General features: G+C 47.4%; 7 protein-coding genes across 7 annotated transcripts; 4 read left to right on the top strand and 3 right to left on the bottom strand.

Moving 5' to 3' along the window:
* The first annotated feature begins 1,720 nt into the window (after positions 1-1,720).
* SPPG_06467 (uncharacterized protein) lies at positions 1,721-5,145 on the top strand. Its single transcript, XM_016754669.1, has 3 exons — positions 1,721-2,540; positions 2,596-2,679; positions 2,751-5,145. Exons 1-3 carry the CDS (start codon positions 1,980-1,982, stop codon positions 5,076-5,078), a joined length of 2,973 nt encoding a protein of 990 aa, XP_016606093.1. The 5' UTR covers positions 1,721-1,979; the 3' UTR covers positions 5,079-5,145.
* Positions 5,146-6,225: 1,080 nt separating this feature from the next.
* On the top strand, positions 6,226-7,054 carry SPPG_06466 (uncharacterized protein). Its single transcript, XM_016754668.1, has 2 exons — positions 6,226-6,776; positions 6,848-7,054. Exons 1-2 carry the CDS (start codon positions 6,373-6,375, stop codon positions 6,930-6,932), a joined length of 489 nt encoding a protein of 162 aa, XP_016606092.1. The 5' UTR covers positions 6,226-6,372; the 3' UTR covers positions 6,933-7,054.
* Positions 7,055-7,732: 678 nt separating this feature from the next.
* Positions 7,733-9,251, top strand: SPPG_06465 (uncharacterized protein). The gene is made up of 2 exons (XM_016754667.1): positions 7,733-8,126; positions 8,195-9,251. The coding sequence occupies exons 1-2, from the start codon at positions 8,043-8,045 to the stop codon at positions 9,116-9,118; spliced, it is 1,008 nt and encodes a 335-aa protein (XP_016606091.1). The 5' UTR covers positions 7,733-8,042; the 3' UTR covers positions 9,119-9,251.
* A 162-nt stretch (positions 9,252-9,413) lies between these two features.
* SPPG_06464 (uncharacterized protein) lies at positions 9,414-11,128 on the top strand (the record flags this gene model as incomplete). Its single annotated transcript, XM_016754666.1, has 5 exons — positions 9,414-9,668; positions 9,748-9,904; positions 9,963-10,414; positions 10,484-10,602; positions 10,687-11,128. Coding segments are annotated over 5 exons (1,037 nt in total), but the record flags the coding sequence as incomplete, so codon positions are not given.
* SPPG_06463 (uncharacterized protein) lies at positions 11,047-12,730 on the bottom strand. Its single transcript, XM_016754665.1, has 5 exons — positions 12,329-12,730; positions 12,121-12,232; positions 11,812-12,049; positions 11,628-11,755; positions 11,047-11,570 (listed from the first exon to the last, which is right to left on the bottom strand). Exons 1-5 carry the CDS (start codon positions 12,576-12,578, stop codon positions 11,180-11,182), a joined length of 1,119 nt encoding a protein of 372 aa, XP_016606089.1. The 5' UTR covers positions 12,579-12,730; the 3' UTR covers positions 11,047-11,179.
* Positions 12,731-12,962: 232 nt separating this feature from the next.
* On the bottom strand, positions 12,963-17,336 carry SPPG_06462 (uncharacterized protein). Its single transcript, XM_016754664.1, has 7 exons — positions 17,154-17,336; positions 16,959-17,015; positions 16,469-16,904; positions 16,171-16,405; positions 14,846-16,115; positions 13,773-14,782; positions 12,963-13,707 (listed from the first exon to the last, which is right to left on the bottom strand). The coding sequence occupies exons 3-7, from the start codon at positions 16,871-16,873 to the stop codon at positions 13,088-13,090; spliced, it is 3,540 nt and encodes a 1,179-aa protein (XP_016606088.1). The 5' UTR covers positions 16,874-16,904; positions 16,959-17,015; positions 17,154-17,336; the 3' UTR covers positions 12,963-13,087.
* A 442-nt stretch (positions 17,337-17,778) lies between these two features.
* Positions 17,779-21,629, bottom strand: SPPG_06461 (peptide alpha-N-acetyltransferase complex A subunit NAT1). The gene is made up of 16 exons (XM_016754663.1): positions 21,470-21,629; positions 21,333-21,411; positions 21,156-21,260; positions 21,012-21,100; positions 20,878-20,946; positions 20,685-20,819; positions 20,467-20,620; positions 20,280-20,405; positions 20,098-20,214; positions 19,682-20,034; positions 19,468-19,620; positions 19,271-19,402; positions 19,000-19,210; positions 18,689-18,934; positions 18,287-18,627; positions 17,779-18,225 (listed from the first exon to the last, which is right to left on the bottom strand). The coding sequence occupies exons 1-16, from the start codon at positions 21,533-21,535 to the stop codon at positions 18,103-18,105; spliced, it is 2,499 nt and encodes an 832-aa protein (XP_016606087.1). The 5' UTR covers positions 21,536-21,629; the 3' UTR covers positions 17,779-18,102.
* Between the last annotated feature and the right edge of the window lie 1,953 nt (positions 21,630-23,582).

The raw sequence follows: 23,582 nt of genomic DNA, 5'->3' as shown, positions 1-23,582 counted from the left end.
TGGTGGAGGCTATAGAAGTGAAGACCAACCCCCAACCCCCGCTTGAGGGGAGAGCCGAGGGTGATATATCACAGGTGCGTATCCTTCCTTTTTTCTGGCATAAGGGTCGTACTGTCACTATGCAGTGTGCGGTTAGGCTCCATCTGCACTATGATACCCCGGGATTGTTGTCATGAGGAAAATCTTTGCATGGCCTTCTCGCCAGCGTGGATTTATCCTTCCAGAAAAAGGGTTGTATAAAGTGGCCACGAGATTGTTGGCAGTGATATTGTTGGTAAATGCTGCCAGTACCGTAGCCCACCTAGAAGCATTTACGGCAGAATACCCTACCGCGTCAAACATGCTTGGTGCATTTTCTGTATTTGCGATACGGGGTCCGGACGCATGGAGAGTGTTTGGCAAGTTGCTTACTCCTAGTCAGGAAGAGGAGGGAGGTCGTGCTGGAGGCAGTAGCAACGCATGAGAAGCAGAATAAGCACATACTTTAGGGATTGGAATGCGTGGAGCGAGTCAGGACTGATGCTCGTGAGTACTACCGTAGCTGTTTCATTAATGATGTTGTCATCCTTGCCGACTTTGTAATGTTGCATGGGAATTCAAAACGAAACAGATATCGTACTTGCGTTTGCGAGCGTACCGGGTGCGATCATGTCGCTACAGGAGAGTGGTTGCGTGAATTTGAGAGTACAACTTGTCCTTTAGTGGAATAGTATCGTACACAAATTGTGGGGCATGAGTGCACGAGAAATATGGATGGCTTTGTGATTGCCGGTGACCGTGGTTGAACGGAGTGGATGGCTATGAGTGAGAGTGTTTGGAATACTACTGTCTTGTGCATTCATTTGCTTGGGCAATGCATCACTTTGCAAATCGTCGTACCATCCAGCCAGACGAGCCTGTAGGTATTATAGCTGGTCAATCTAATGGTGAACCGCACGTTGAATCTCTCTGGAACGGGAAAGAAGACTGTAAACCACCAGTAAACCTCGCTGATAATCGAGCCCCATCGTAAAGAAGCTGAAGAGTCCCTGCATGACAGTGTACTTGAATAATACATTCGTATGGAAGAGTTCTTAAAGTTAAATTTGCGACAAGATCGAACCATCACTGGACACCCCATTCTAGAGTTATGCCCGAACTGTCTTACAACGAAAATGACATTTCTTACCCTGTGCGATGAATACGAGGAGCACGATCCTCTTCTACGGCGCTCGGAAACCTCATCCACCTTCGGGCGTAATTAGGCCGACACGAGCGGCTTCATGCGTGACAGCTCGGCATCTGGCCGAGGCGAACGCTACGGACGATCGTACGAACCTTGTCAAGAACCAGCTGTACTCTAGAAAAAGCACTGGCTTGTCTGATCCGTTCCCATCGTGAAGATGGAATGGACACCTTGGGTACCTCAGCAGAACCGTTTCCAATGCATTTATATCCATAGGAGGCAGCCTCTTTTTGTAGATTTTGTCTGTATGTAGGGAATATTTGGACGATCGGACATTTCTGGTTCTCAATAATACCAGGCTCATATTGATATCAGTTATAGAGGATGGTTAAGTCGCACCTAACTATGAAGACGGTGGTATCCAATAACTTTGAATTTGAAAGTAGGTGCATAGTGGGCATGGCATCTATTAATAACCACACCCAGATGTGGTCCTGGACTTTCGGACAAAAATGAAAAAGACGCGGCTGCTGAGGGGTTCGGAGATTTCGACATGCTCAATCTTGATGTCCTTCCAAACAATGGATTTATACCATATGAGGCGTCTTACTGGCAAGGGTTTAACGATATTTTTGAGGGAGAACAACGTCTGCACTAGACGAATTGACATATACGGCAAGAGTACCTATTGATTGTTTCCCATTAAAGGGGTGCCAAGCTGACGAAAAGGTTGAACACGACGTGTGCTACGTAGTCTGCTTTTTCATTCTTGGAGAAACCTAGTCTTCACTTACGGTTTCCTGCTTGGCCACCAATGAGCTCTTCAGTAGCTGATACACCTGTGCATACCCGGGAAGAGCGTCTTCGGAATTTGGAGCGTGAACGTGCATTGTTTTCCCAGAATCGGTTGTCGCATCCCGTCTCCACCGCGTCGAATCGACCAAACGGGTCGCAAGCAGCGGTTTCCTTTGCTGATGAAGGACCGTCAGGCAGCCATAATGCTGCTAATGCCACGAGCGCATCTTCCCGACCCCGGATGAATGCCGCTCAAATAAGAGCCCTTCTCGATATTTCTCCAAAGAATTTTGGGCCTAGCAGTCCAACAAGGAATCAGCGTGGTGGATCCAATGAGGAGGTGTGTTATGCCACGAATGAAGGGTTCCGGGGAAGGATTCATGTTGACAGGGAGGGGAAGCACTCGTTTGTTGATGATGTCACCTCTCCAAACCCGTATTCTCTGTCCAAGTCTCAATCCTCAGCCGGCGAGAGTCAGTATACAGTTGGGACGAATGGGAGGGAAGAGAAGCGTACTAGAGCATCTTCCGGTGATGCATGGAGAGAATTGGTGAATAAAGAACAAAGGGCAACGGCCAAGGTATGTAGGTCACCGTTAACCACAACTGTATCTGTCGCTCACAGCCACTATCTAGCATTACGGGTCGGATAAAGCTTTATTGGGTCTGCTAGAAGAAGAACGGTCAAGATATGCGCAACTGGAAGGAGAATACCATAAGGTGAATCTCCCCTTGACTTCCCCATCTGCATCTGCACGAAAGATTAACCTCACCCGTCCCGTCCTTGCCAGTTGCTCAAAGAAGTGCAAGCCTTGCATAGCAGCCATCTCCAAGAGCTTCGCAATACAGAGAGAAGGTATGAAAGCAATCAGCGATCTCTGGAAAAGGAGCTTTCGACAAAGTCAACCGAGTGCTCTACGGTTCGTAAAGAACTGCAAAATTGGCAAGAGAAATATGCACAGGAAGCAGCGAAATGGACTGAATCCAATGAGCGGTTGGAAGCAAATGTACAGAAACTGCAGAAACTCTTAGCGGAGAACCAGCAGCGAGCGGAGGATCAGGAGAAGACGTTACATGAATATACACAAGATAGAAAAGAGCTCTCTGATCGTTTATCCTCGCGAACTCGGGAAGCCCGGAAAATCATGCAACTGTTGCGGGAGAAAGAAACAGAGTGCTTGAAGGAAAAGGAATGCCGTGTGCAATTAGAAGCGCATGTCTCGCAGCTTGATCAAGCGGTTGCCCAGCGTGATGAAGATATCAAATTGCTGAAGTCTGCGTTGCAGAAAAGAAATATGGAGCATGAAGAGTCCGTGAACTTGCGACATGCCTTTGCCGAAGCCCGGAAAGAAATTGATCGGCTACTTCGACGTGAGAAACAATACTTGGACGAAGTGGAAAAAGGGGGCGCACGGGAACGTAAGCTACTGGCTGATTTGGAGGAGCTTTCTTCGCAGCATCGCAAATACGTTCATGAGGTTGAGCGCCTGACCGCACGACAGTCTGTATATCTTCAGGACATTGAGCACTTGAAAGGAATAGAAAGCAATTTGCGGACAGAACTCCAGGCGTTTGTCGAAAAGAACGCCCAGCAGCTGGAAGAAATCTCGCAAATGGATAAACAACTACGTAAACGGCATAACGAGAACATACGCCTGTCGCAAGATCTGGGTGAACTGCGGACGGCAGCGGGAGATTTGCGAACTCAAAATGACTCGAGACTGAAAGAGATTCAACAGTTCCGGCTGGTGGAAGATGCGCTTCGTGCAGAAAAGGAGGAATTGATCTCACAGCGCGCTCTACACCTGCGCGAAATACAATCGAAACAGCAAGAAAATGCGGAATTGTCGTCGCGGTTTGCGGAGCTCACCAGACGACTTGAAACAGAAATCTCTGAAAAGTTGGATCTCAAGCAGCAGAATAAAGAGCGTCTGGTAGTTGTTGCTGATAAAATTAGTGATCTCCAAGCTTCCTTGACTGAGACGCAAGGACAATTACAACAATTCCGGGAGGCGGAAGCAAGTTTGCGGAGGGCGGTACGAGAAAGGGACGATGTCGTTGACAGTCAGGAACGCCGTATCGCGGAGCTTCAGGCTACCGTCACGTCGCTTCAATCACAGCTCAACGCCGAAACAATGAGCTTTGAGTCGCTCAAGACGAAGAAGAAGGAAGAGTTCCTTGCGGTCCAGGAAAAGTTTTCTGTTGCCAAATCGGCGATGGAACAGGAGGTTGGAAACCTGCGGGCAAACCTACAACAAAAGGCCTTGCAGATCGAGAAGCTCAATGAGGAGATTTCCCGATTAAGGATTGACGGGACGGAGGCTTCCGCGGATCGCCTAAGTTTGGAAGCCCGTATATCTGAACTCTCCTCAATTGAAGCGTCATATCAACGACAAATTAAACTCTTGCAAGCGACCATCAATCAAAAAGAGCAAGATAACAATGTTTTGGGGCTAAAATATCAGTCTGTGGGAGAACAGTTACAAAGACTTCAGGAAGAGGTCAACATTTATCGGAACGCAAATAACCAGAAAGATGACGATTTGAATCGGCTTCAAGGTGATCTCTCTAGGAAATTGCGAAACCAGGTGGATCTACTGTTGCAGAGAGACGGGTGTCGAGTTGGGGATGATGTTGGCTCAAATCGCGCGAGTCTTGCGCGGCCTTCGCCCTCTTCCCCCAATGTTATTACGTCGGGCATAAATAGCAACGGCTACCAAAGCAGGTCACGGAGTCGAGCGGGTAGCAATCCTCCAACACTGGACATCAATATCAGTACTACACCACTCAACCTCACTGCCGTATCACCTCGCACCGCCAATAACATCACCGATCCAATAGCCAGACCCGCCAGCCCCAGTCCCAGCAGTTACGTCACAACTACAGGACGGCAGTGGAGTGGCACCCGGCCTGGAGCTCCACGGGCGACGGTACGGGAGCGACCTATCGCTGGGATGGATGAGTTTGGCATGGATCTTTCCACCGACCAACTTGACGATGGAAAAGACTGGGACAGGACGAGTAGGATATCTGGTCAAGACCAGCTCGATGCACCTCGGAGTACCTCGCGGGCTTCCAGTTTTCTCGATCGCATTGGAGAGGTGGTGCAGGGATATTAGTTATGATCTGATACAGATTCATTGATGTATTGCAATTAAAATTTTTGGATAAAACTGTGGTTCGAAATAAGATCATTCATTTGTCATTGCATAGCGGCTTTGTGTGGAATCACACTCTGATTGCAAGGTCTGGTTTTTCCCCTTTATGTTAATGCTGTCAATATCGTCCGATGTTATGCGACCCGCTGCCCATGCATTCTCTCACGCGGAGAATAGCACAAAGCTCACAGGTCGTCGTGTTGTCAAGAGGGTCCCAAACGGAGGAAAGTGGTGCAACAGTAGTTACCTTCAAAACTCACATCTCATCAAACATACACGATATAGTAGATGCGGGCAAGCGGGCAAGCGGGACAAAGTGCTTACGCTGGTGTCCTCCGTCGACAAAGCGCGTCTGGTTGATCAATTACCCGACTCCAAAGTTGTAGTGCGACGAGTGTGAGATGACAAGAGTTTAGAGAATGCGGAATGATGGAAAGGAGGTTGCATTGAGTGTGTGTGTTGCGGTGCAAAACCTTGATGTATTTATTTATGAATGTATGTGAAAGAAAGTTGCCCGTCCAGAGTGCCCTCTTTTGCTCGTAAACTCCCGCTGGACGGGAATCAAAGTTCCTCATCAAGCATCGTAAAAAGAAATCCAGAATGCCACCTGTGGGCATCGTTCTCCTCATTTTGGCTGCTATCATTGTCCTGATTGTTGTGCTTGGCATTGGAAGCATTCACTATGCTCGTCGCCGGTTGAGAGCCATGATGGGCCCAACGTTCCCCGTCTCGAATACGCCTACCCTAAAGGCTGGGGAACAGAAGCAGCCCGGCGTTTTATATGTTGTAAGTGAGATAGAGTTCATGTATCTGGATTGAGGAGAGCTTGAAGGTTTTGTACGGAACATAGCACATGCCGGATCTTCGTCCGTGGGGACATCCGAATGCCAGTCCATTTTCACGTAAGTGAAATATGAAATGTCAAGTTGAGCGCTCTCAATTAAACTCCTGCACCATTTGCAGTCAAGCTGGAGACATGGCTTCTCATGTCTGGAATCCCTTATGTTGTCGTGCGCGGCTTTGATCTCAAGAAAGCGCCCAAAGGCAAAATTCCCTTTATTGAGATCGATGATGTGATAATGGGAGACTCGGAGCTGAGTGGGTATTCCTCCTACGCCCAACATCATAGTAGTGCTCTGCTAAAATAGGCACAAAAGTCATTCAATTCCTTCAGAAACGTTTTCCCAATCATCCCGTGCCAGGCGATCTCGAGCTGTCTGCGGAACAGCGGGGACTCTCTCTCGCCTTCACACGGATGGTGTCTGAGCACACTGTTGCCTGTATGGGATACTCTCGCAATGTCGAAAATGTAGAGTACACTTTCCGCGCATACACGGGCATCCCAGTCGACAGCCCGCTTCCGTTATTTATGCGCCTCATTGCACGACTTGTCAAAAGGTCGACTGGAAAGAGATTGAAGCTTCAGGGCCTCGGAAGACACACCCGGGATGAAATCTATGAAATTGGATGTCGCGATCTCAAGGCGATTGCCGACTTTTTAGGCAACAAGCCATTCATGATGGGAGACAAACCGACTACAGTCGATGCTTCAGTATTTGCGATCCTTGCGTCCATCATGTGGATTCCTGTCGAGTTTCCAATGAAAAGCCATGCGTATCAAGAGCTGCCCGTTTTGGACCAATACCTCCACCGCGTGAGGTATTTACGCTTTCTGGCATATTTCTTGTTGGTTCACTACCGGCCTCATCTGGTTTTCCTGTGTGTATCAGAAAGCAAGTCTGGGGCAACACTGTTGAAACGTGGTATACCGGAGGTGAGGAGGCGGCGAGAATGTATACGCGCCTTGATCAATGATTTGTGGATAGTTGAAACAAGTTTACAATGTATAAAGAGCAAATGTTGTGCAAGAGTCAATGTGCATGAGGTTGCAAAATGATATGCACATCTGTGCGTCCGTTATCCCGCTCGGAACCGACATTATTATCACACATTGCGCCAAGCAAATGCATTCTTGGGCTTTAAACCCAGCAACGACTAATTCACTGTCACGCTTCCTGCTTTGGGCCAAATGGCATGCTCATCATGGCCCTGCCTGATGACCCGCCTCATACCTACCTCCTTTTTGAGTTTTGCCTGCGCAGGGATATACTATTCAATGGCTGCCTAGTTTTTCAATAGCACAACACATTCGTTATTTAACCGTGCGCAATTTGCCAACAGATTGTTCATCATCCCGCCCCGCCCGTCATTTGGCCTTTTACAACGGCGCTTTGCCAATGCATGCCGTCAAATTGGCTAATCTGTGGCTTGGCAGGCGCGCAGTTCATTGGCTGGGCGCAATTGCGGCTTTCTTTCATTTCTGGAAATGGCGTTTTTTTTGGGAGGGGGAGACAAGTGCGCAGTTTCCGAAAAAATAAAAAAATAAAAACGTCACGTTGCTTGGCCCCGCAAGTCATTCAAAGTGGACAAGAAAGGAAACGGGCGAATGAGAGGCGTCCGGCATTTCAATTAGTCCAAATACAGAAGAACGTGGTTGGGCGCGACTTTTTTTTTTACAGGTCACATGGCAGATTCCATGGTAATTGGAATGCATGTATAGGTGAAATGGAACCCATTCCATCAAGATCGAGTGTCGTGCGAGTCGGGGGACGTATCAGATGACGTTGAATAGCGCGCTTATACAATAAAGAATAAACAACTGGCAAGGTTTTGGTGTGTTTTGGGGCAGTGGCCAAAATGAACGTGCGTTGGAAAAGGATTTAAAAAGGACACAGCAGCAAGTCCCCCCTCGCCGCAAAAACGAAAAACCATTTGGGATATCGTTCGTATCGTTGGGTTTTATCGACTAGGAAAATTTCGCTCGGGCCTTTTCTCTTATCGTCTATCGATAATATTAGTTGCTTCAAAAGGTTTCTGTTTTAAAAAGACGACCTGTATACCTCGGACACTTGTCTGGAAAAAATCATGCCTGCCACCACTCGTTCAACGGTTCTTGTCACTGGTTCAGAGGGACAGACAGCGTCTGCGCTCGTCGATTTACTCTCACTGGTATGTCTAGGTCGCTGCTTATCTTATACAAGGGACCGCGTCTTTAACATGAATCATGTCGCTTATAGTCACCCAACCAGTTTGACACAAGAACTGTATCTCTCAGCAAGTCCGATGTATCCTCACTTGAGGACATCTTTTCTACAACGAGAATAGATTCCATCTTTCTCGTGCCTCCACAAACACGAGATGCTATTGCAAGAGTCCGCATCCTCCTCGATGTAGCCCAGCAGCACAACGTCGCATATGTTGTGCTTGTTAGCATGTTGGGCGCGGAAGACCAAACTGGCACTTTTGCTGAACACTTTACGGAAATGGAACATCATCTTCAGTCGTCTCGTCTGCCCCACACGATCCTGAGAACGTCACCTCTTCAGCAAAACTTCCTTCATCTCGCCGACGATTTCCATCAACCCATTCCTACGATCGCCCTTCCCATTTCAAATGGGAGTTTCGCCCCCGTTCACGCCAAGGATGTAGCACGCGCTGCCGTGGCTCTCTTGTCAAATCCCTCACGACACCTGAACCGCACATATACCCTGACTGGCCCTGACCTCCTCACTGGTGTCGAGATTGCTGGCAGAGCGTCCATGGCCATCGATCGACCTGTCAGGTTTAGGAATGGAAGCATTGCTCAAGCACGTGCACAAATGCGACGCATTAGAGAAGAACATGAAACCGGTCGTCTTCAAGAATGGTTCATTCAATCCGTCGTTCAAGTGTATCAGGCAATCGCTGCTGGACACTATCAAATGGTGACAAGTGATGTTCTGGCTCTGACAGGCCGACCGGCGACGCCGATCGACATTTTCTTCCAAGAGAATAAGAGTGTCTTTAACAAATCTGAAGGATCCGTGAACGATCACCATGATACGCGACCCGCCGCGTGCATTATGGATCGTAGTGCAGACTATGTCTCTGTTGCTTACAAGGGTGCTTACGGCACCGGCCTGGGCCGCTATGTTCTTTTGCCATTGCCTGCTAAATTGTAGTAGCTGGTGTGTTTGGGTAATATGAAGTAGGATATGAAAGTGTATATAGACATAACTGGAGCTTTGGGGGCAATATTGAAACGTTCAAGCTGTACAAATTCGAAATATGAATGTGACTTTGCTATTGATGCAATTCTACGGTTCCTGCTTTGGCCGCCATCATCTGAAGGTCGTAATCTCAAGCTGTCCACGCCGCGGTTGCGCAGCCGAATTTGCTCACAGTTTACGTGACAGTATAATCACGTGATTTAATCGGACTCAACAAACCAAGTAACTCTACTTTGCCAAAAGAATGGCATGGCACCCACAATGTCGGAAAGCAAGTCGTTTGACGACCTCCGCGTGCATCGTGTGCTCTTCATAGAGGATCTTCTCACGGTTCCCCGAGTAACTTTACCCCAGCAAATGTCCCCACCAAAAACCGCGTACAAATTCGGCTCCCCGTCATTCTTTTTTCTCCGTGTTCGAGCGGCAGGCATTGTAGTGGATACACCAACCGACGCTATTCACATTGATCCTCAAGATTCGGAGAACAGCATATTTTATATTGGTACCGGTTGCACGTGTGCCGTTCACAGCTGATGGAGAGAAATGGCTCAGTTTTGACAACGATAATCTGCGCTGCATAGATGATGCATCTGGTGTTATTGGCTTCCGGATTCGACCGCAGCTTTTGTACACGTCCCGGGGACAGCGTTTGAAGAAGGGAATCCATGTTGACGTTTTGGGCCAGTTGATGGAGGGACCAAATACTATTGGCGCCGAAAGGTGGATCGATTGCCATGGGTGAGCAGGACTTGTGTGATTGCGTAACACGACATTCTCTGAGATCTATGGCTACTAGTTTTGACGTCAAAGAGGACCCGATTATGGATATTATGCGTCCACTTGTAACCATCAAAATATACCGTCAAGATTATTTTTCGGCGATACCCTCTTTAGGCGGGTCAAAAGTTGAAGATCAAGACAAGGCCCCATCGAATCCATATGCCCCAGCGAAACCCGGCATAGCTCCACCCATAATACCATCAAAGCGACCGATCGAAGATGATGAATCAGGGTTTCAGTTTGCAACTCAATGGGATGTTCTCGAGCCAGCCCCCCGGCCCACACATCCGGGAAGCGCAGCGCCACCGAAGCTGGCGGATATACCAAGAGAGGTTAACGGGGCTCCCGCAAATCCAAAGGTTAATGCGGAAGGGGATGAGGAATTTATGGACGACTTTATGAATTCCTTGTCAGAGGACAAGGACATGGGGGAATTGCTGGGTGCCATGGATGGTCAAATTGGAACAGGTGACTACCAAGCTGATCGACGTGTAAGTATTAATGGCCACGGAAACTAAAAGTTTATTGGATCTATAGATCCACTTCATGCCGACATGGAAGCATTTCTTCGGGATAAGCCGGGGTCCACTGAAAAGGCGCTCATCGAGCAATTTTCGAATTTTACGCCCAAACAGGTGCAACAAGCAATACAAAATGTGAGTTTTTTCTGGTTTTAGTGCCGTATATGGGTGCCAAGAGGTTTTCTTTGCATGATCTCATATTTCCTGTTCACATGGCAGCTCGCGACTGCGGGCATGATCTACTATATGGGTGACGGATACCACCTTATATAAAGGCCCATAACTGCTTGAGCTTAAGCCAAATTATTTATCGATACTCTACCCTAAAAATGCTAGAATAATAGAGTCGATATCACAGTTAGAGGGTTACAACCAAGGAAGCATATACCCTCGACCTGTTCAATGGACAAAGCACATGAGTCAGGTGGTATGGAAGCTCAGAGGGGAATAGCCCGGGCCATTGCCTCATGACGAAATGTGATGCTGTGCTGGATCAAATTTCATAAGGATGCTTCCCGACCGTCGTATTTCAAAGATTACTGGATGTCATGCGACAGAACATTCACATCATATCAGCAATGATTTGATCGTATCGTGCTTTATTTCCCTATTTCAGATCCTAGTTACAATTTTCATAATATGACGTCCTTTAGTGTTGCTATGACGTATCCAAGCTCATTTGCCCTTCCAGTACAATTCCCATTTTAGCGGTCTACAGCCGCTTAAACTCAATCACAGGTGTACCCTCCTCAAATGGAACACCGAGTTCCAACAACTTCTGGTACGCCTTTGCAAAGTCTTCAAAGAACCGCTCCTCATCCTTCGCATAAATCTCCACCCATTTCTTAAACTCCTTATCCTTGGTGAGGGACATGTCCGTAGGCAACATCATGATCGATCCCGTGTTCTTGTCAACGTATTGCTTCGGTCCCTTCCACTTTTTCACGACCCATTTCTCTTCCAAGAGGCGTTTGTAAAAGTCATTGGAGAAAGTGGTAGGGGAGAAAGTCCACGGGCCATCGAAACCCGAGCGAGAGGTGTGGCATCGACCTATGGCGTGGGCACCCAGCAGGGCGACAATTTCTTGATCATTGAAGCCCATCCTGACAGGAGTAGATTAGTTACCCGCCCATTTTTTTGCTAATTACACTACAATTTACCTGTAGAAAATCTCACGGTGATGGTTCGGGTGTTCGGCGTTGGCATCAGGTAGTCGACCATCCGGCGTCGTCTTGTCAGCAGTTTGATCGACACGACCTGGACGCCATTTAATGGTAGGCCCACCCATCTGCCAACAGGTTGATCAGCTTATGCAAAACAAAAATCAGAAGGAAAGCGATATACCTCTTGGATCGCAGCAACACCACCCACACTCCACAAGTCCGAATAGCTCAGAGCATCACCATACTTTTTCTTGATGGGTTCAAGAAGATCCCGAGCAACTTTCAAGCCAGCATTCGCCGACCATTCGGCTTCGATGGGGAATCGCATCGTGGCGCCATACGATCCACCCGTGTTGTCGTGCTTGCTATATGTGCCACTGGCATGCCAGGCTAGACGTACGAGAACGGGCGCGTACGAGCTAGATGCAATGGACCTTGGTTAAAACCTCTGACATCTCCCTGTGCACTTGATATATACGACAACACTAACCCATCATCATAATCTGGGTTAGAGTCGAGGAGCTTGGCAATGTCGTTGTACACTTCTTGGAATTGTGCGGGGGTAAGTTTGGATTTTGTAGGGCTGTGAGGAATCGCTTCGGCTGTGGGGGTGAAAAGTAATACCGTAAGTCACATATCCCGATGAAATACAAAATTTTCAACTTTTATGGGGAGGAAGTTTAGGTCAATGTACTTACTGAGATCGCCCTGAGTAAACCGATAATAATAGTAGCCACCGATACCCGCTGCGCCAGCTACAGCAGCCCAAAGCAAGTTGTTGCTTCCTTTCCCCTTTGGCCCAGCATGTTGTTGTCCTGATGGCTGCTGCTCGCCCGTGGCATACCCACGTCGGAAAGCAGTGGTCGTTGACAATACGGTGACGCGTGGGCGAAGCACCGATGACCGTACTGATCTGAGGGTAAGAGAAGCTACAGTGCGTGCGTTCATCGCTAAATGAGTGAGATATTGACAGGAAGGAAGGGTAAGGCGAGATAGGCGCGAAGCACTCGGGCCCCTTTTATGCTGTGGCTGGTTTGTAATTCGAAGCTCGGTGACACATCCAGCCGCACCGGAGGTACCTCCGTTCTAGCTACAAGTCGCGTTGCCCCCAAATAATATGACCATTTCAAAACCGAATTCTAGCTCCACGAAACGCAAACGATCTATAGCGAAGTCCTGCATTTCACAGTAATATCTACATTTCAGTTGTATGCCGAACTCACAAGTCGGTGATATGTACATGAGTTGGTCTGTGTTGTCGTATCTCTTCTTGTTGGTATCTGAGTTGCTGATGTTGATATCTTCGAACAAATGTCATTGCTTGTGCTGATAATTCATGCGCATTTCGTAACATTCCTGGCCAACAACTTCATTTCGCAAAATCTTTATAGACAAGAATTCTAACATATATTCAAAGATATCAAAATCGCATACTCTCCAAGCCCAACTCACGCCGTTTATCCCCTTTCAGTTCCTTTCTCCACTACTACATTGCCCTCCGCCAGTGTTCTCATGCCTCCATCTTGCTCCGGGGTTAAATAGCTAATATCATCCCAAGGATGCCTGTACAATCCTTGTTTTAACCTCTTCTGATCTAGGTAGTGCCCAATGAATCCAATTGACCGTCCCAAAACAAACAAGCCATTCAGCGTGCCGATCTTGATATACTCTTCGGCTTCCTCTCTGGAAAATGCACCGCATCCTCGCAAAAGATCGACAAATGCAACACCAACAGCACCATCGACATTGAGGATCAGATTATCCTTTTTGCTGGTTGTGATCTTTTCGACTTCCAGCGCGTACCGGAACACATCGGCTGACGGGAAATTTTTGAGAACGTATTCCTTGACAATCTCCACGCGAAGATCAGGGTTGGTACGGGACTTGATCTTGTGCCCAATACCGAGAATGAGCTGGTGAGCTTTGCGCTTTGACGTTACAAAGTCCGACGGGGTTTGGTTAGCATCGTACGCTCCCGAGAAATCTCTTGCGGCTCCATCAAGTGCCCCACCGAAACGGTCCCCAATGGTAAGGAGACCAGCCACAAGGGAGGAAATCAAGTCCTTCCCAGCACGAGCTGAAGGCAACATCGTGACGGTCAGTCATCTCATCTCATATGAATGGATTGCATGTAGCACCTACCGGTCACGATTGTATTATGCGCTCCACTTACAGCTGGGCCATGATCCGCTGTCAACATCAAAACCATCTCGATGAATTTGCACGCGTAGGCAGGCAGCCGTCTCTTGAACCAAAGCAAGCTCAACACGCCACCGATGCCAATATCTTCCTTGAAAACTTCGCTAATGGCCATTCCAGCGTACAGTAATTCTTGCCCTCGGTCATCGCAAATAGTTGAAATGAACGAGGCTGGCTTACGGATGAGACCGAGCTCTTGCGCCCATGAATAGTCGATGGGAATTTTGGGTGCCGGCGGTTCGCGGAGGGGTGCAATTGTCTTGTTAGCGACGAGAGATGTGTACACCTTATGCAAGGTTTCTGGAAGATCTTCGAACGTTTCTGGGACGATCACACCGGAAGAGCGCAGAGTTGAGTTCTTCGCATCCGCCGTTTCGAGGTCAGAGTTGGCAAAACTTCCAGCGTGCCCGAACTGGACGTCAGTTGTGAACATCTTTGCACAAGTTCCAATGCACCACGCTACCACGGGTTTGGTGATACGTCCGTCCTTTACGGCTTGCGCGAGATGGTACTCTTCAACTCCACCAACCTCGCCCAACAGGACCAAAATCTTGGCCGCTGGATCCTTCTCGTATCTAAGCATGTGGTCAATGAATGTTGATCCTGGGTATCTATCACCACCTATAGCAACGCCCTCGTAGACTCCATCAGTGGCCCGGGATATGATGTTGTTCAGCTCATTGGACATTCCGCCACTTTTGGAGACATAAGCAACGGAACCGGCGCGGTAAAGCTTGGAGGACACAATATTATCCATCATTCCTCCGGTGTTTCCAATCTTGAAGCATCCTGGCTTAATGCCACCGACAGTGGCGGGTCCGATTATAAGAATTCCCTTTTCTTGAGCTTCGTGAAGGAGCTGGCGAGCGCGCTTCTCCGGCACTCCTTCGGCAATAATCGCTATCGTCTTCAGTTGAGGGTACAGCATAAGCTCGCGAGTACTCTCATACACACTGACAATCGAGCCTTGGTTAAAAACGCATTTGGAACTTATTGCTTTCGATCTGCGCACATACCTTCTACAGGATGCAAAATTGACCACAACATCTACGTCTGGAAATCTTTCAATGGCTTCGGTGACTGTTGTGTACACCGGCACCAACATTTCCTTGGTGCCCCAGTAGAATTTCTGAACGTGATGGCCGCCGAAGGGGTATATCATACATGCAACAGAGGGTTGCTCACGATTACACATGAAATCGAAATCCAGCATGCCTTGGACCGCACGAGGCTGCATCCCGTAGATGAAAGAACGAGTTCGAGACGTGAAGGGCACGACCGAACGAGGGAGAGCGGGACTTGTTGCCTTAGTGACAGCAGCGTTTTCGTTGGGTGTTGCACCTGCCATCCCACCAACACGGTCCAATGCAACCGGAGGTGGTGTTGGCGTTGAGATATCCAAAAGCCCATTGCCCGTCGATTCCACAGCCGCAGTAGGATTTGGCGATTGGGAATGAATGCCCTTCAAGGCGAGAGGAACGATACCTGTCACGTGCATCTCAGGCCCAAAGACATTGATATCTACCCCCAGATTCTCTCCCAGTGTCCGCATAAGACGAAGTCCTTCTTGATAATTTGGACCGGCACGGCGAACGTAGATCTTCACCTTGTGGTTTTGTAAAGACCGCTGGTATTCCTTCAACGCTCGGATAATGCCCTTGAACGTTGCAGCAACATTGGTGAAGTTCGCGATACCTCCTCCGATGAAAAGGAATTTTCCTTCAGGATGAGGGGCTCCTCGGGTCATCAAGTCCAAAATCGTTTTACTGTATTCGTACGTTTGAGACTCCGATGGAGCGCCAGAGTATTCACCGTAGTTGGCCAGTTCGTGGGCATAACCAAGGGCTGCAATGGCGTCAGAATATACCACTGATGCACCTCCACCAGCAACCATAGTCCATATCCGACCGGAGGGATTTAAAACTGTAAGTTTCAAAGATGCTCCGGTCTTAGCATCCAAGTCAGCGATGTAAGCTTCTTCTTTGGTAAGCTCTCGTCCAAACGGAGCCGGGAACTCAATAGCGGGTCCCCATGATGGGCTGGTTCCAGTCTGTGGATAGGCGTGTTGCCGAGCAATGGCCCATTTCTTTCCACATTCAAATTCAGCAGTTTGATCGAGTTTTGCGGCAAGGTCCAGGTAGAAAACTTGCGGTGCCTTTCCATCTACGGATTCTAAAACCACCAGAGGATTGATTTCCAGATATGTGAATTGAAGGTCAGTGTAAACCGCATAGAGACGAGTGATGAAGTCGACGAGCGTCGCCTTCTGGGAATCAGACTTGACGTCTGAAAGAATTGTATTCAGTACGTCGTTGAACACGAGTGGTGTAACTCAGCATACCATGCAAGAGTGCCTTTGAAAGCTTTTCCGCAGTTGGGAATGGTTTGTTGACTTCAACCAAGATCTTCCGTGCCTTCGCATCGACATCACCGACGTCAACGCCTCCCTCATGCGTAAAAAGAATCCAATCTCCTTCACGAACAGAATTGATGGCAACGTAGTATTCGGACTCTGGAGGGTGGATGCAAAGAGGTTCCACTAAGAAGGTGTGCAGAAGGCCACCAGTTTTCTCGAGCTATAATGGCAAAAATGAATTAAGGCTCTCGCTTAGGCTCCAATAAGACGAAGAGACGAATACCTTGAAAATCTTGCCCGCTCTTGTCCTTATCCACTCTTTAACCCCATTCCAATCCAGCCCAATACCCAACAGGCCATTCTTTCCTCGCCGCTTTATCAATTGATCTGGCTTGCAAACCAATTTGTCCTCCTTTACCCAAGGATTTTCTTTCTCTGCCCTGTCGAAAGTTTCTTCGACGTGTTTTTTGAATACAGTTTCATTTTCTACGAGGGAAACATCAAACGAAATATGGACCATGCGGTTTGGTGCAAGGAAAGCGGGAGAAGAGTCTTTTATGTTCGGATAGGAGCCATTTTCTGCGGGCGAAGTTGGCTGTGAAGATTCAGCGTCTGGGTGAGTCAGTCGTGGGAGCCAGTAGGCGAGAAGGTGCTTTCCGTCGTATTCACGAATGGGCTTGGCAGACATTGTTGCTGACGCAGCCGGGAGGTACTATATCCTATGATAGCGTTAGTAAAGCTACGATCAACCAAGTGTCGAGCCGGCAGCATACCTACTGTGTTATGCTAGAGGTGAACAAACTAGGAAAACGGGTGTCGGAAAGAAACCACTAGGAAGGGAAAGCCGATGAGCTGCGCACTGATATAAACAACCACGCGATTCGGCCAAATGACTCATTCATATAGATCTGCAGGAGATTTGGACAAAAATGGACGTGGGCTCATCGCTTTACCAAGCGGCGACTTACAATGAAAAAAGGTATCGTATGTCAACTTGGAATTCTAAAAGTGCGTTGACAGCAAGTGCGTTAACAGTACTTGTACAAAAGACGGAATTGGGACTGTGGCGGGCTATCTGGCTCTTGCGGTTCTTTTTAAATACTCTGCGTACCCCGGATGAATCTGATTATTTCGTGTTGCCGAATGGTCGGATAATCGGACCATAGCAGATGGAAGGCTGATAGGCGCAGAATCCATATTCAAATTCAGTCTTGTAAATAAACACCAAGGCTGCTCTCCCCCCGCATCAGATCATCGATAACTTGTGCCTAACCTCAGCACTCCCGTTTACGCGGTCTCCAAAACGCGTGAACTCCCGTAATGATTGGCACCCCTCCACATATGGCTCGGGAAAAAAGTAGCCGCCGTTTTCTGGCTTGCTTTCACTTGACAGCTACTGTACACACACACAACACACACACAGACAGAGGGAGCATGGCAGGATGGCAGGATGCTGGACAGCTGACATATTCCAGCCAGACGACCAGGGCAAGACGACCGGGAAGATTATTGTTGCCCATTCCGACTGGATTAGCTTTGACGGGCTCTTATGAATCTTATGAGTGATTTACCGCATTCTAACACAAAAATGCGGCATAATTGACACGAGCCCATTCAGGGTATTTGAGAAAATGCTTTATATGTGTTCCTTCTAGTTTCCATTTCGACAGGCACCACGCCAACTAGAAATAACTAACTACATGTCGAAATGCCACGAGGATCAGAGGCGTTCCATGAGAACACTAGAGAGGTCTAACCACGTAAAGGCTACCAAAGAATGATTGGCGTTAACTGGATAGACTAGTCAGTCTCCAATTCACCATCCTGGCAAACTACTGAGCTAACATTCAGACCCTTGCCAATAAAATACCAAAGTGCCCCCCTCTACGATAATAGCTACAACAAGCACAATTGCAATCAATCTGTTGGCTCAAAATATCCAGCAAGCGGGAACCGTTCCCGACATTTTAGTTCAAAATCATCCGCCTTTTTCAAGTCCGAAAATGTGGTCACTAAAGACATGTGGACCTTTACTGCAGTCTGCATCCAGTGGACATCAGTCAGCTTTAGCATCTTGTTGACACACGGACTCTTAGCCTACCTCAAGCGTCAGATCTCTGGTTTCTCCCGTTACTATCTCTTCCAAAATTTCCACCCCGTCACCCCCGCACAACCGATCCATTTCTGCGGCAGCCAAAAGGCTTTCCACATTCCCCTTGCAATTCTTGAGATACTTTGCATTAAATTCTTTGGCGTCTTTCACTCCGTTGAAAAGTTGTCCCATCTCCTCCTCCAGCACTGTCCGCACATGAGGATGAATGCTGTCTATGGGCTCGCTTTTTACGGCGAGATAAAATCGCACCGCGTTGCGATGCAAGTCCGGGTGGTTTGGAGCAATCGCGGTGCCCTTCTTGAGCGCACGCAGAGCCAGAAGGTACTTCTCTGGAAACAAGGGAAATAATTTGAGGCATTGCTTCCAGTCCAATCGGAATCAGAGACCTACTTTTTCTGAGGAACACTTCACACCCAAGAACCTGACTCTCTATTCTCTCGGATCCCAGGTCCAACAAGGGTCTCAAAAACCTCATAGCCTCTTCAAGGTAATCGTCAGCAGCAAGATACTTTTCTCCGTTCACATCAGCCTTGTCCTTATTACTGCCAGCATCCGCCGCTTTATCATTTTGAGTTTTGAGGGCCAACTTCCGTGCTTTCCGCTCAGCTTTCTTACGTTCAGAATCAGACACATTGGCTGGTAGCACGAACGTGTATGCGTAAGATTATAGCGGCCACGCGACTGCAACATTTATAACGAACCATTGGATGCATCCTCACGCCCACTGTGTTCCTTTGGCTTGTCATGCAATTCCAAGTACACTTGCACAGCGAGGGTTGCCGCCTCAAAGTAGAAAGGGTGTGATCTTAACTTGTCTTCGACTCGGAGTAGTTCTACATACGAGCGTAATGTCATTTTACGTAGACAATATGAATGGAAATCGAATTGATCGTCGTAGATGTCAACGAAATGCTACTGGTTTGTTACTATCTAAGCCTCCGGACGCTTCATTAATCCTCAAATGTTCCTCACCTGTTCAATCTGATGTAACTTCTTGAGGGCTCGTCCATATTGCTCCTGCCGCACATAGCTTTTCGCGCATTCTGTGGCGAACCACATACATTGCATGTCAACTAGGTCTGCTAGAGGGTCCAGTGATTCACTCTACGTAACATAGTCGTAAACTCAATGTAATAGTAGTCGGTATATATCAGCAAGTTGATGCTCACCCTTGTAAATAGAGCAATCGTTTGTTCGGCTTCCCCCAATCTATCGTTTCGCAACATATATTTAGTGCATTTAGAATTGATGTAACGATCCTGAAGGTCCATTTCCCGGGCTTCGTTCATTATTGTTACAGCTGTCTCTTCGTCGCCCGCGTGCTGGATGCAGCTCTCAGTTTCTGATAAAAAACCAAGGATATGCTACAATGCCGAGACTTACCTTGTATATCCGTGCCTTCGTCATCAGGAGCTCAACAAGAGTCGGTGTATGTACTAGAGCTTCGTTAATCAATTGAAGAGCCGTGGTCGTATTCCGTTTATGGTCATAATGTTGGGCCAGGAAGTACAGCACCCATAGATATGCAGTAGGTGGCTCCCGTTCCGTGAGTGCGTCGTCTTCGCCAAATCGTTGCGCCTCCTTCAAGCTTTTTCGATATCCCAAAACCAGGTCCTCCACAATCTGCCCTTTTCCGTCATCCTTGTACAGATCCTTTATGCTAACGAACAGAGATGGTACACCTTTCCGGAACATCGGTCTGAGATACTCATCGGCCAATTCCCGAAATTTGTCGGCTGACGAGAGACATCGTAAGGTCGGCTTCGCATGTATCGATCGTCGAATTCTAGTTCACGTACCCTTTGCGTATTTCAGTGGCGCACGCTTGATGACATGCGATCGAGGATATTTATTGCCCAGTTCATTCAACAACCGGAAAAGCTTCTCCATCTGGGTCACGTCCAAGTCTGCAGAGCCTTTATGATAAAATTACCAACTCCGCTCCGTTCCGCTTAGCAATCGCGACGACGATGGCCCATACCTCCAATTAGCGAACGTGCTCGCAAGAGGCCTTCCAAATACGCATGGCAGTCCGGATTTTGATCCAAGAGTTGACGGTATTCGACTTCGGCCTCCGTGAGTTTGTTAGCTTTTAGCAGCACCCGGGCTATGTGTTCCTTTTAGCATTGACCGTTCTCTACACTGTTAGTAGTTTGCTCAGGCGATACCTTTAGACTCTCTCCATGACCGTTTGTCCACCACCCTGGTCCGTATGTCCTCCAAGTGCTCTAGAGCCTTCAAGTTGTCCCCGCTTTCCTCAATTATCATATTCTTGTACATGAGCATTTCACTATTCTCGAAATCAGCAACATCCGGTTGTTCCTTCACGACAGGAATTCCATGAGATGATCTCCTGAAAAGAAGCCAACTTGTCTTCTGTGCCCACCTTCAGACTCTCCTCGAACGCGGATAAGACATTCAACGCTGTATCATATTTTTGAAGCATGTGATATGAGATAGCCAGTCCAACCCAATACATGCGGTTTGTCGGCCGCAGAGAAAGGAGTTGATGTCTAGTCTCCTTTGGAAAATCGTCAGTATGCCGATGAGATTACCGCCTCATCACATAACTGACGCACATTGAAGCCCTCATAATTTCGCATTTGGATCTGAAGTAACGACAGATCTCTGATGATCTGCATATTTTCCTAGATAACAAGAGCCAGTGAGTTATGGGCGCCCCTTCAAACATGTCAGCAATTAATTGAGGAACCTTGTCGAACTTCAAAGCATTGACGTAGCATTTGATAGCTTCTTCATAATTCTTATCCGCTCGATGCATTAAACCATATACATGCCAACCTGGCTTAGGAATATGAGGATTTGTGCGGTGGAATATGTAGCCTCCACCTCGTACATGTATGACTCGTGAGGTCGTTCCTCAAGCCTTTCTTGACAAATTCATATCCTTCCTCTTTCCGATCCAAATGGCTTAGAAAGAGCCCCTTCATAGCTAGAGTTTCTGTGCACACCAGAAGCTGTGAATCATTCATTCATTCCAGACATTCGACACGTTTAGGAGGTCACCACGTACCACCATGTTCCGGAAACTTTCTCAGAATCTGCTCCGCCTGCTTCAACCCCTTCTTATATTGTTTATGCTCGTAGAATTTCTGCAAGAAGTCACTGATCAGCGAGATGGCAACTGAACATGTCCGCAGGAGATTGTACCAGAATTGACTTGAACATGGCACTCTCCTTGGAAGGGAGCTCCCGTCCCTGTTTCGCGGGTGGCATATTTGTGAGAGTTTCTTGTCTATATGCGTATCTAGTAGAAACTCCTTTGACCAATGCCAGAGATCACTCGCTGATGAACTGGTCGGAAACCCCCACGTCCCAGCTTGAACAAAAATGACTCACCACCAGCCTGGGTGATTAGGTGAGCATCTCGTTCAGACATCACGTGAATGATCGGACTCTACATTACCTCCAGCGATGATTTCACCGGATAGTCACCCAAGCATGAACCGGGTTTGATAGGTGTTCTACCACCACCGGGGATGTCGCAAACTAACATACGATGACACCACTTGACACACAATGAAAGAACTAACCAAACTCTCCATTCAGCAGCCCACAGACCAATCATACTCTGTCATGGCCAGTTGATTCAGTGTTACAAAGCAGGCTATCATATAAAGTTGAGCAGTATTAAGATCTTATCCCAGAATTCCAGAGAGTAACAGAATCCATTCCTATATATCCTACCCTTACATTAATTGTGATGGGTTGCCTTCTGCACAATAGGTTCTAAGGCCTCATACCTCTGACCAGTTTATCTGGCTTCAAATATCTTTCCAGGTGGCTATTATCAACTGACCATTCTACCAGACTTTCTACCATTTGGTCTTCCCCTTACCCCACCAACAAAACATCTACAAATCAGGCACTAGATGTCCAACATGGATCTTTATGCTAAAAATTATGATGGACAATATCAGCTGCAACAACTACCATTTCTGCAGGTTTAAGATGATGATGTTGCTGGAGGAGAAGGGACTCTGGTATTGAGTGTCTTTAAGACTGGTTCTTAATATAGGAATTAGTTCCAAAAGGCCTATGATACCAAGGGAGTTGTGCACATCTTATAGTACTCTATATTACTGTATATACCAAATGCTTTACATGGTCTTATTCTGGCTCAATTGCATGATGAGTTGCCCCATGGTGGACATTCTGGAGCTCCACATAAAGTGGTCTACTATCTCAGTTTTACTGGCCTAGGATCAAGTCAGATGTTTTTAGCTTGTGGAAATTGTTAGCAGATGAAGTTACATGCACATGCAGTTGGACTTTTGCAATCTCTCCCTGTGCCATCAGCACATTGGCATACTGTGGGTGAGCCAGTATCTCATGGGCAGCAGCACAGTTACAGCAAAGCAGGCAGCATACCTCTATATCTCCCAAGTGTAGAAGCATACAGGCTGCACTTCAGTTATTGTGTCTGACCACTTACATTATAATTTACCCCTTTAATTCATTCCCTCATGTGTCTGTGATCATTCTGATCACTCAAGTCCATTTTCCCATCTTGTAACTTAGGCAAATCAGATGTGAACTATCTAATGACATTCCAGCATGTCACATAATTGCAAATTATATATGGTCATTTATGCTTGTATGTCAACAGCAACAAGGTGCTCCTGAATCACAGTGGTATTCAGATGCCTACTGGCAAAGGAGAGCCAGAGAAGCTGGTGCAGAAGTGGATCAGCCCCTGTAACAGGCTAGCAGGGACAAGAAGACAACAGAAAACTAGGGAAGACTTGGTTACTACTTGTTATTCTTCTTTGAGGGGCCTCAGAGAGGTCCTCTTTTTATAGACAAAGGGGCTGACAAATGCTATATCCTAACTACCCAATCAGATCTCACCCACATCATCCTAAACTATTTGTCAGCCTATTGCACCATTTGCAACCAATCAGAACTCATACATGTCATCCTAAACTATTTGTCAGCCTATTGCACCATTTATAGCCAATCACAAGTGAGACAAGTCATCCTAAATACACTGTGCCACTTGATTGAAAGGGGCAGATGCCAGTGTGTCAGGATACTCATCTAATTTAGCCAGAAATGGCTAAATCTGCTTATTTATCTAATTCTGGTCAAATGAATGTTGACACCATCAGCAAAGTCATGTGACCACTAGTTTGGAACCACATCTAACCAGTATAACCCTAGCACTGACAGAAGAATTCTGTCACACTCCCACAATGTAAGATTAAGCTCACCACTGCTAGCACCCGTGCATGTTCTCAGCTGTGGTGGAGCAACAGTCTGC

This window comes from Spizellomyces punctatus (genome assembly GCF_000182565.1).
Source record: "Spizellomyces punctatus DAOM BR117 chromosome Unknown supercont1.12, whole genome shotgun sequence".
Taxonomy (NCBI): domain Eukaryota; kingdom Fungi; phylum Chytridiomycota; class Chytridiomycetes; order Spizellomycetales; family Spizellomycetaceae; genus Spizellomyces; species Spizellomyces punctatus.
Note: the sequence above shows the minus strand (reverse complement) of the source record. Positions and strands in the feature narration are given on the sequence as shown.

What these genes read in the sequence shown, in the direction of transcription:
- SPPG_06467 (XM_016754669.1), top strand. Translation starts at nt 1,980, where the DNA reads ATGAGCTCTTCAGTAGCTGATACACCTGTGCATACCCGGGAAGAGCGT. An exon ending in AACAAAGGGCAACGGCCAAG is followed by an intron (nt 2,541 to 2,595) that starts GTATGTAGGTCA and finishes GCCACTATCTAG; the next exon opens with CATTACGGGTCGGATAAAGC. An exon ending in TGGAAGGAGAATACCATAAG is followed by an intron (nt 2,680 to 2,750) that starts GTGAATCTCCCC and finishes CGTCCTTGCCAG; the next exon opens with TTGCTCAAAGAAGTGCAAGC.
- SPPG_06466 (XM_016754668.1), top strand. Translation starts at nt 6,373, where the DNA reads ATGGTGTCTGAGCACACTGTTGCCTGTATGGGATACTCTCGCAATGTC. An exon ending in CAATACCTCCACCGCGTGAG is followed by an intron (nt 6,777 to 6,847) that starts GTATTTACGCTT and finishes TGTGTGTATCAG; the next exon opens with AAAGCAAGTCTGGGGCAACA.
- SPPG_06465 (XM_016754667.1), top strand. Translation starts at nt 8,043, where the DNA reads ATGCCTGCCACCACTCGTTCAACGGTTCTTGTCACTGGTTCAGAGGGA. An exon ending in TCGTCGATTTACTCTCACTG is followed by an intron (nt 8,127 to 8,194) that starts GTATGTCTAGGT and finishes TGTCGCTTATAG; the next exon opens with TCACCCAACCAGTTTGACAC.
- SPPG_06463 (XM_016754665.1), bottom strand. Translation starts at nt 12,578, where the DNA reads ATGAACGCACGCACTGTAGCTTCTCTTACCCTCAGATCAGTACGGTCA. An exon ending in AACCCAGATTATGATGATGG is followed by an intron (nt 12,050 to 12,120) that starts GTTAGTGTTGTC and finishes CATTGCATCTAG; the next exon opens with CTCGTACGCGCCCGTTCTCG. An exon ending in CACCGTGAGATTTTCTACAG is followed by an intron (nt 11,571 to 11,627) that starts GTAAATTGTAGT and finishes TACTCCTGTCAG; the next exon opens with GATGGGCTTCAATGATCAAG.
- SPPG_06462 (XM_016754664.1), bottom strand. Translation starts at nt 16,873, where the DNA reads ATGTCTGCCAAGCCCATTCGTGAATACGACGGAAAGCACCTTCTCGCC. An exon ending in GAGCGGGCAAGATTTTCAAG is followed by an intron (nt 16,406 to 16,468) that starts GTATTCGTCTCT and finishes TTGCCATTATAG; the next exon opens with CTCGAGAAAACTGGTGGCCT. An exon ending in AATTTTGCATCCTGTAGAAG is followed by an intron (nt 14,783 to 14,845) that starts GTATGTGCGCAG and finishes CTCGATTGTCAG; the next exon opens with TGTGTATGAGAGTACTCGCG.
- SPPG_06461 (XM_016754663.1), bottom strand. Translation starts at nt 21,535, where the DNA reads ATGCCACCCGCGAAACAGGGACGGGAGCTCCCTTCCAAGGAGAGTGCC. An exon ending in GTCATGGAGAGAGTCTAAAG is followed by an intron (nt 20,406 to 20,466) that starts GTATCGCCTGAG and finishes AGGAACACATAG; the next exon opens with CCCGGGTGCTGCTAAAAGCT. An exon ending in TGAAGTGTTCCTCAGAAAAA is followed by an intron (nt 18,628 to 18,688) that starts GTAGGTCTCTGA and finishes CCTTGTTTCCAG; the next exon opens with AGAAGTACCTTCTGGCTCTG.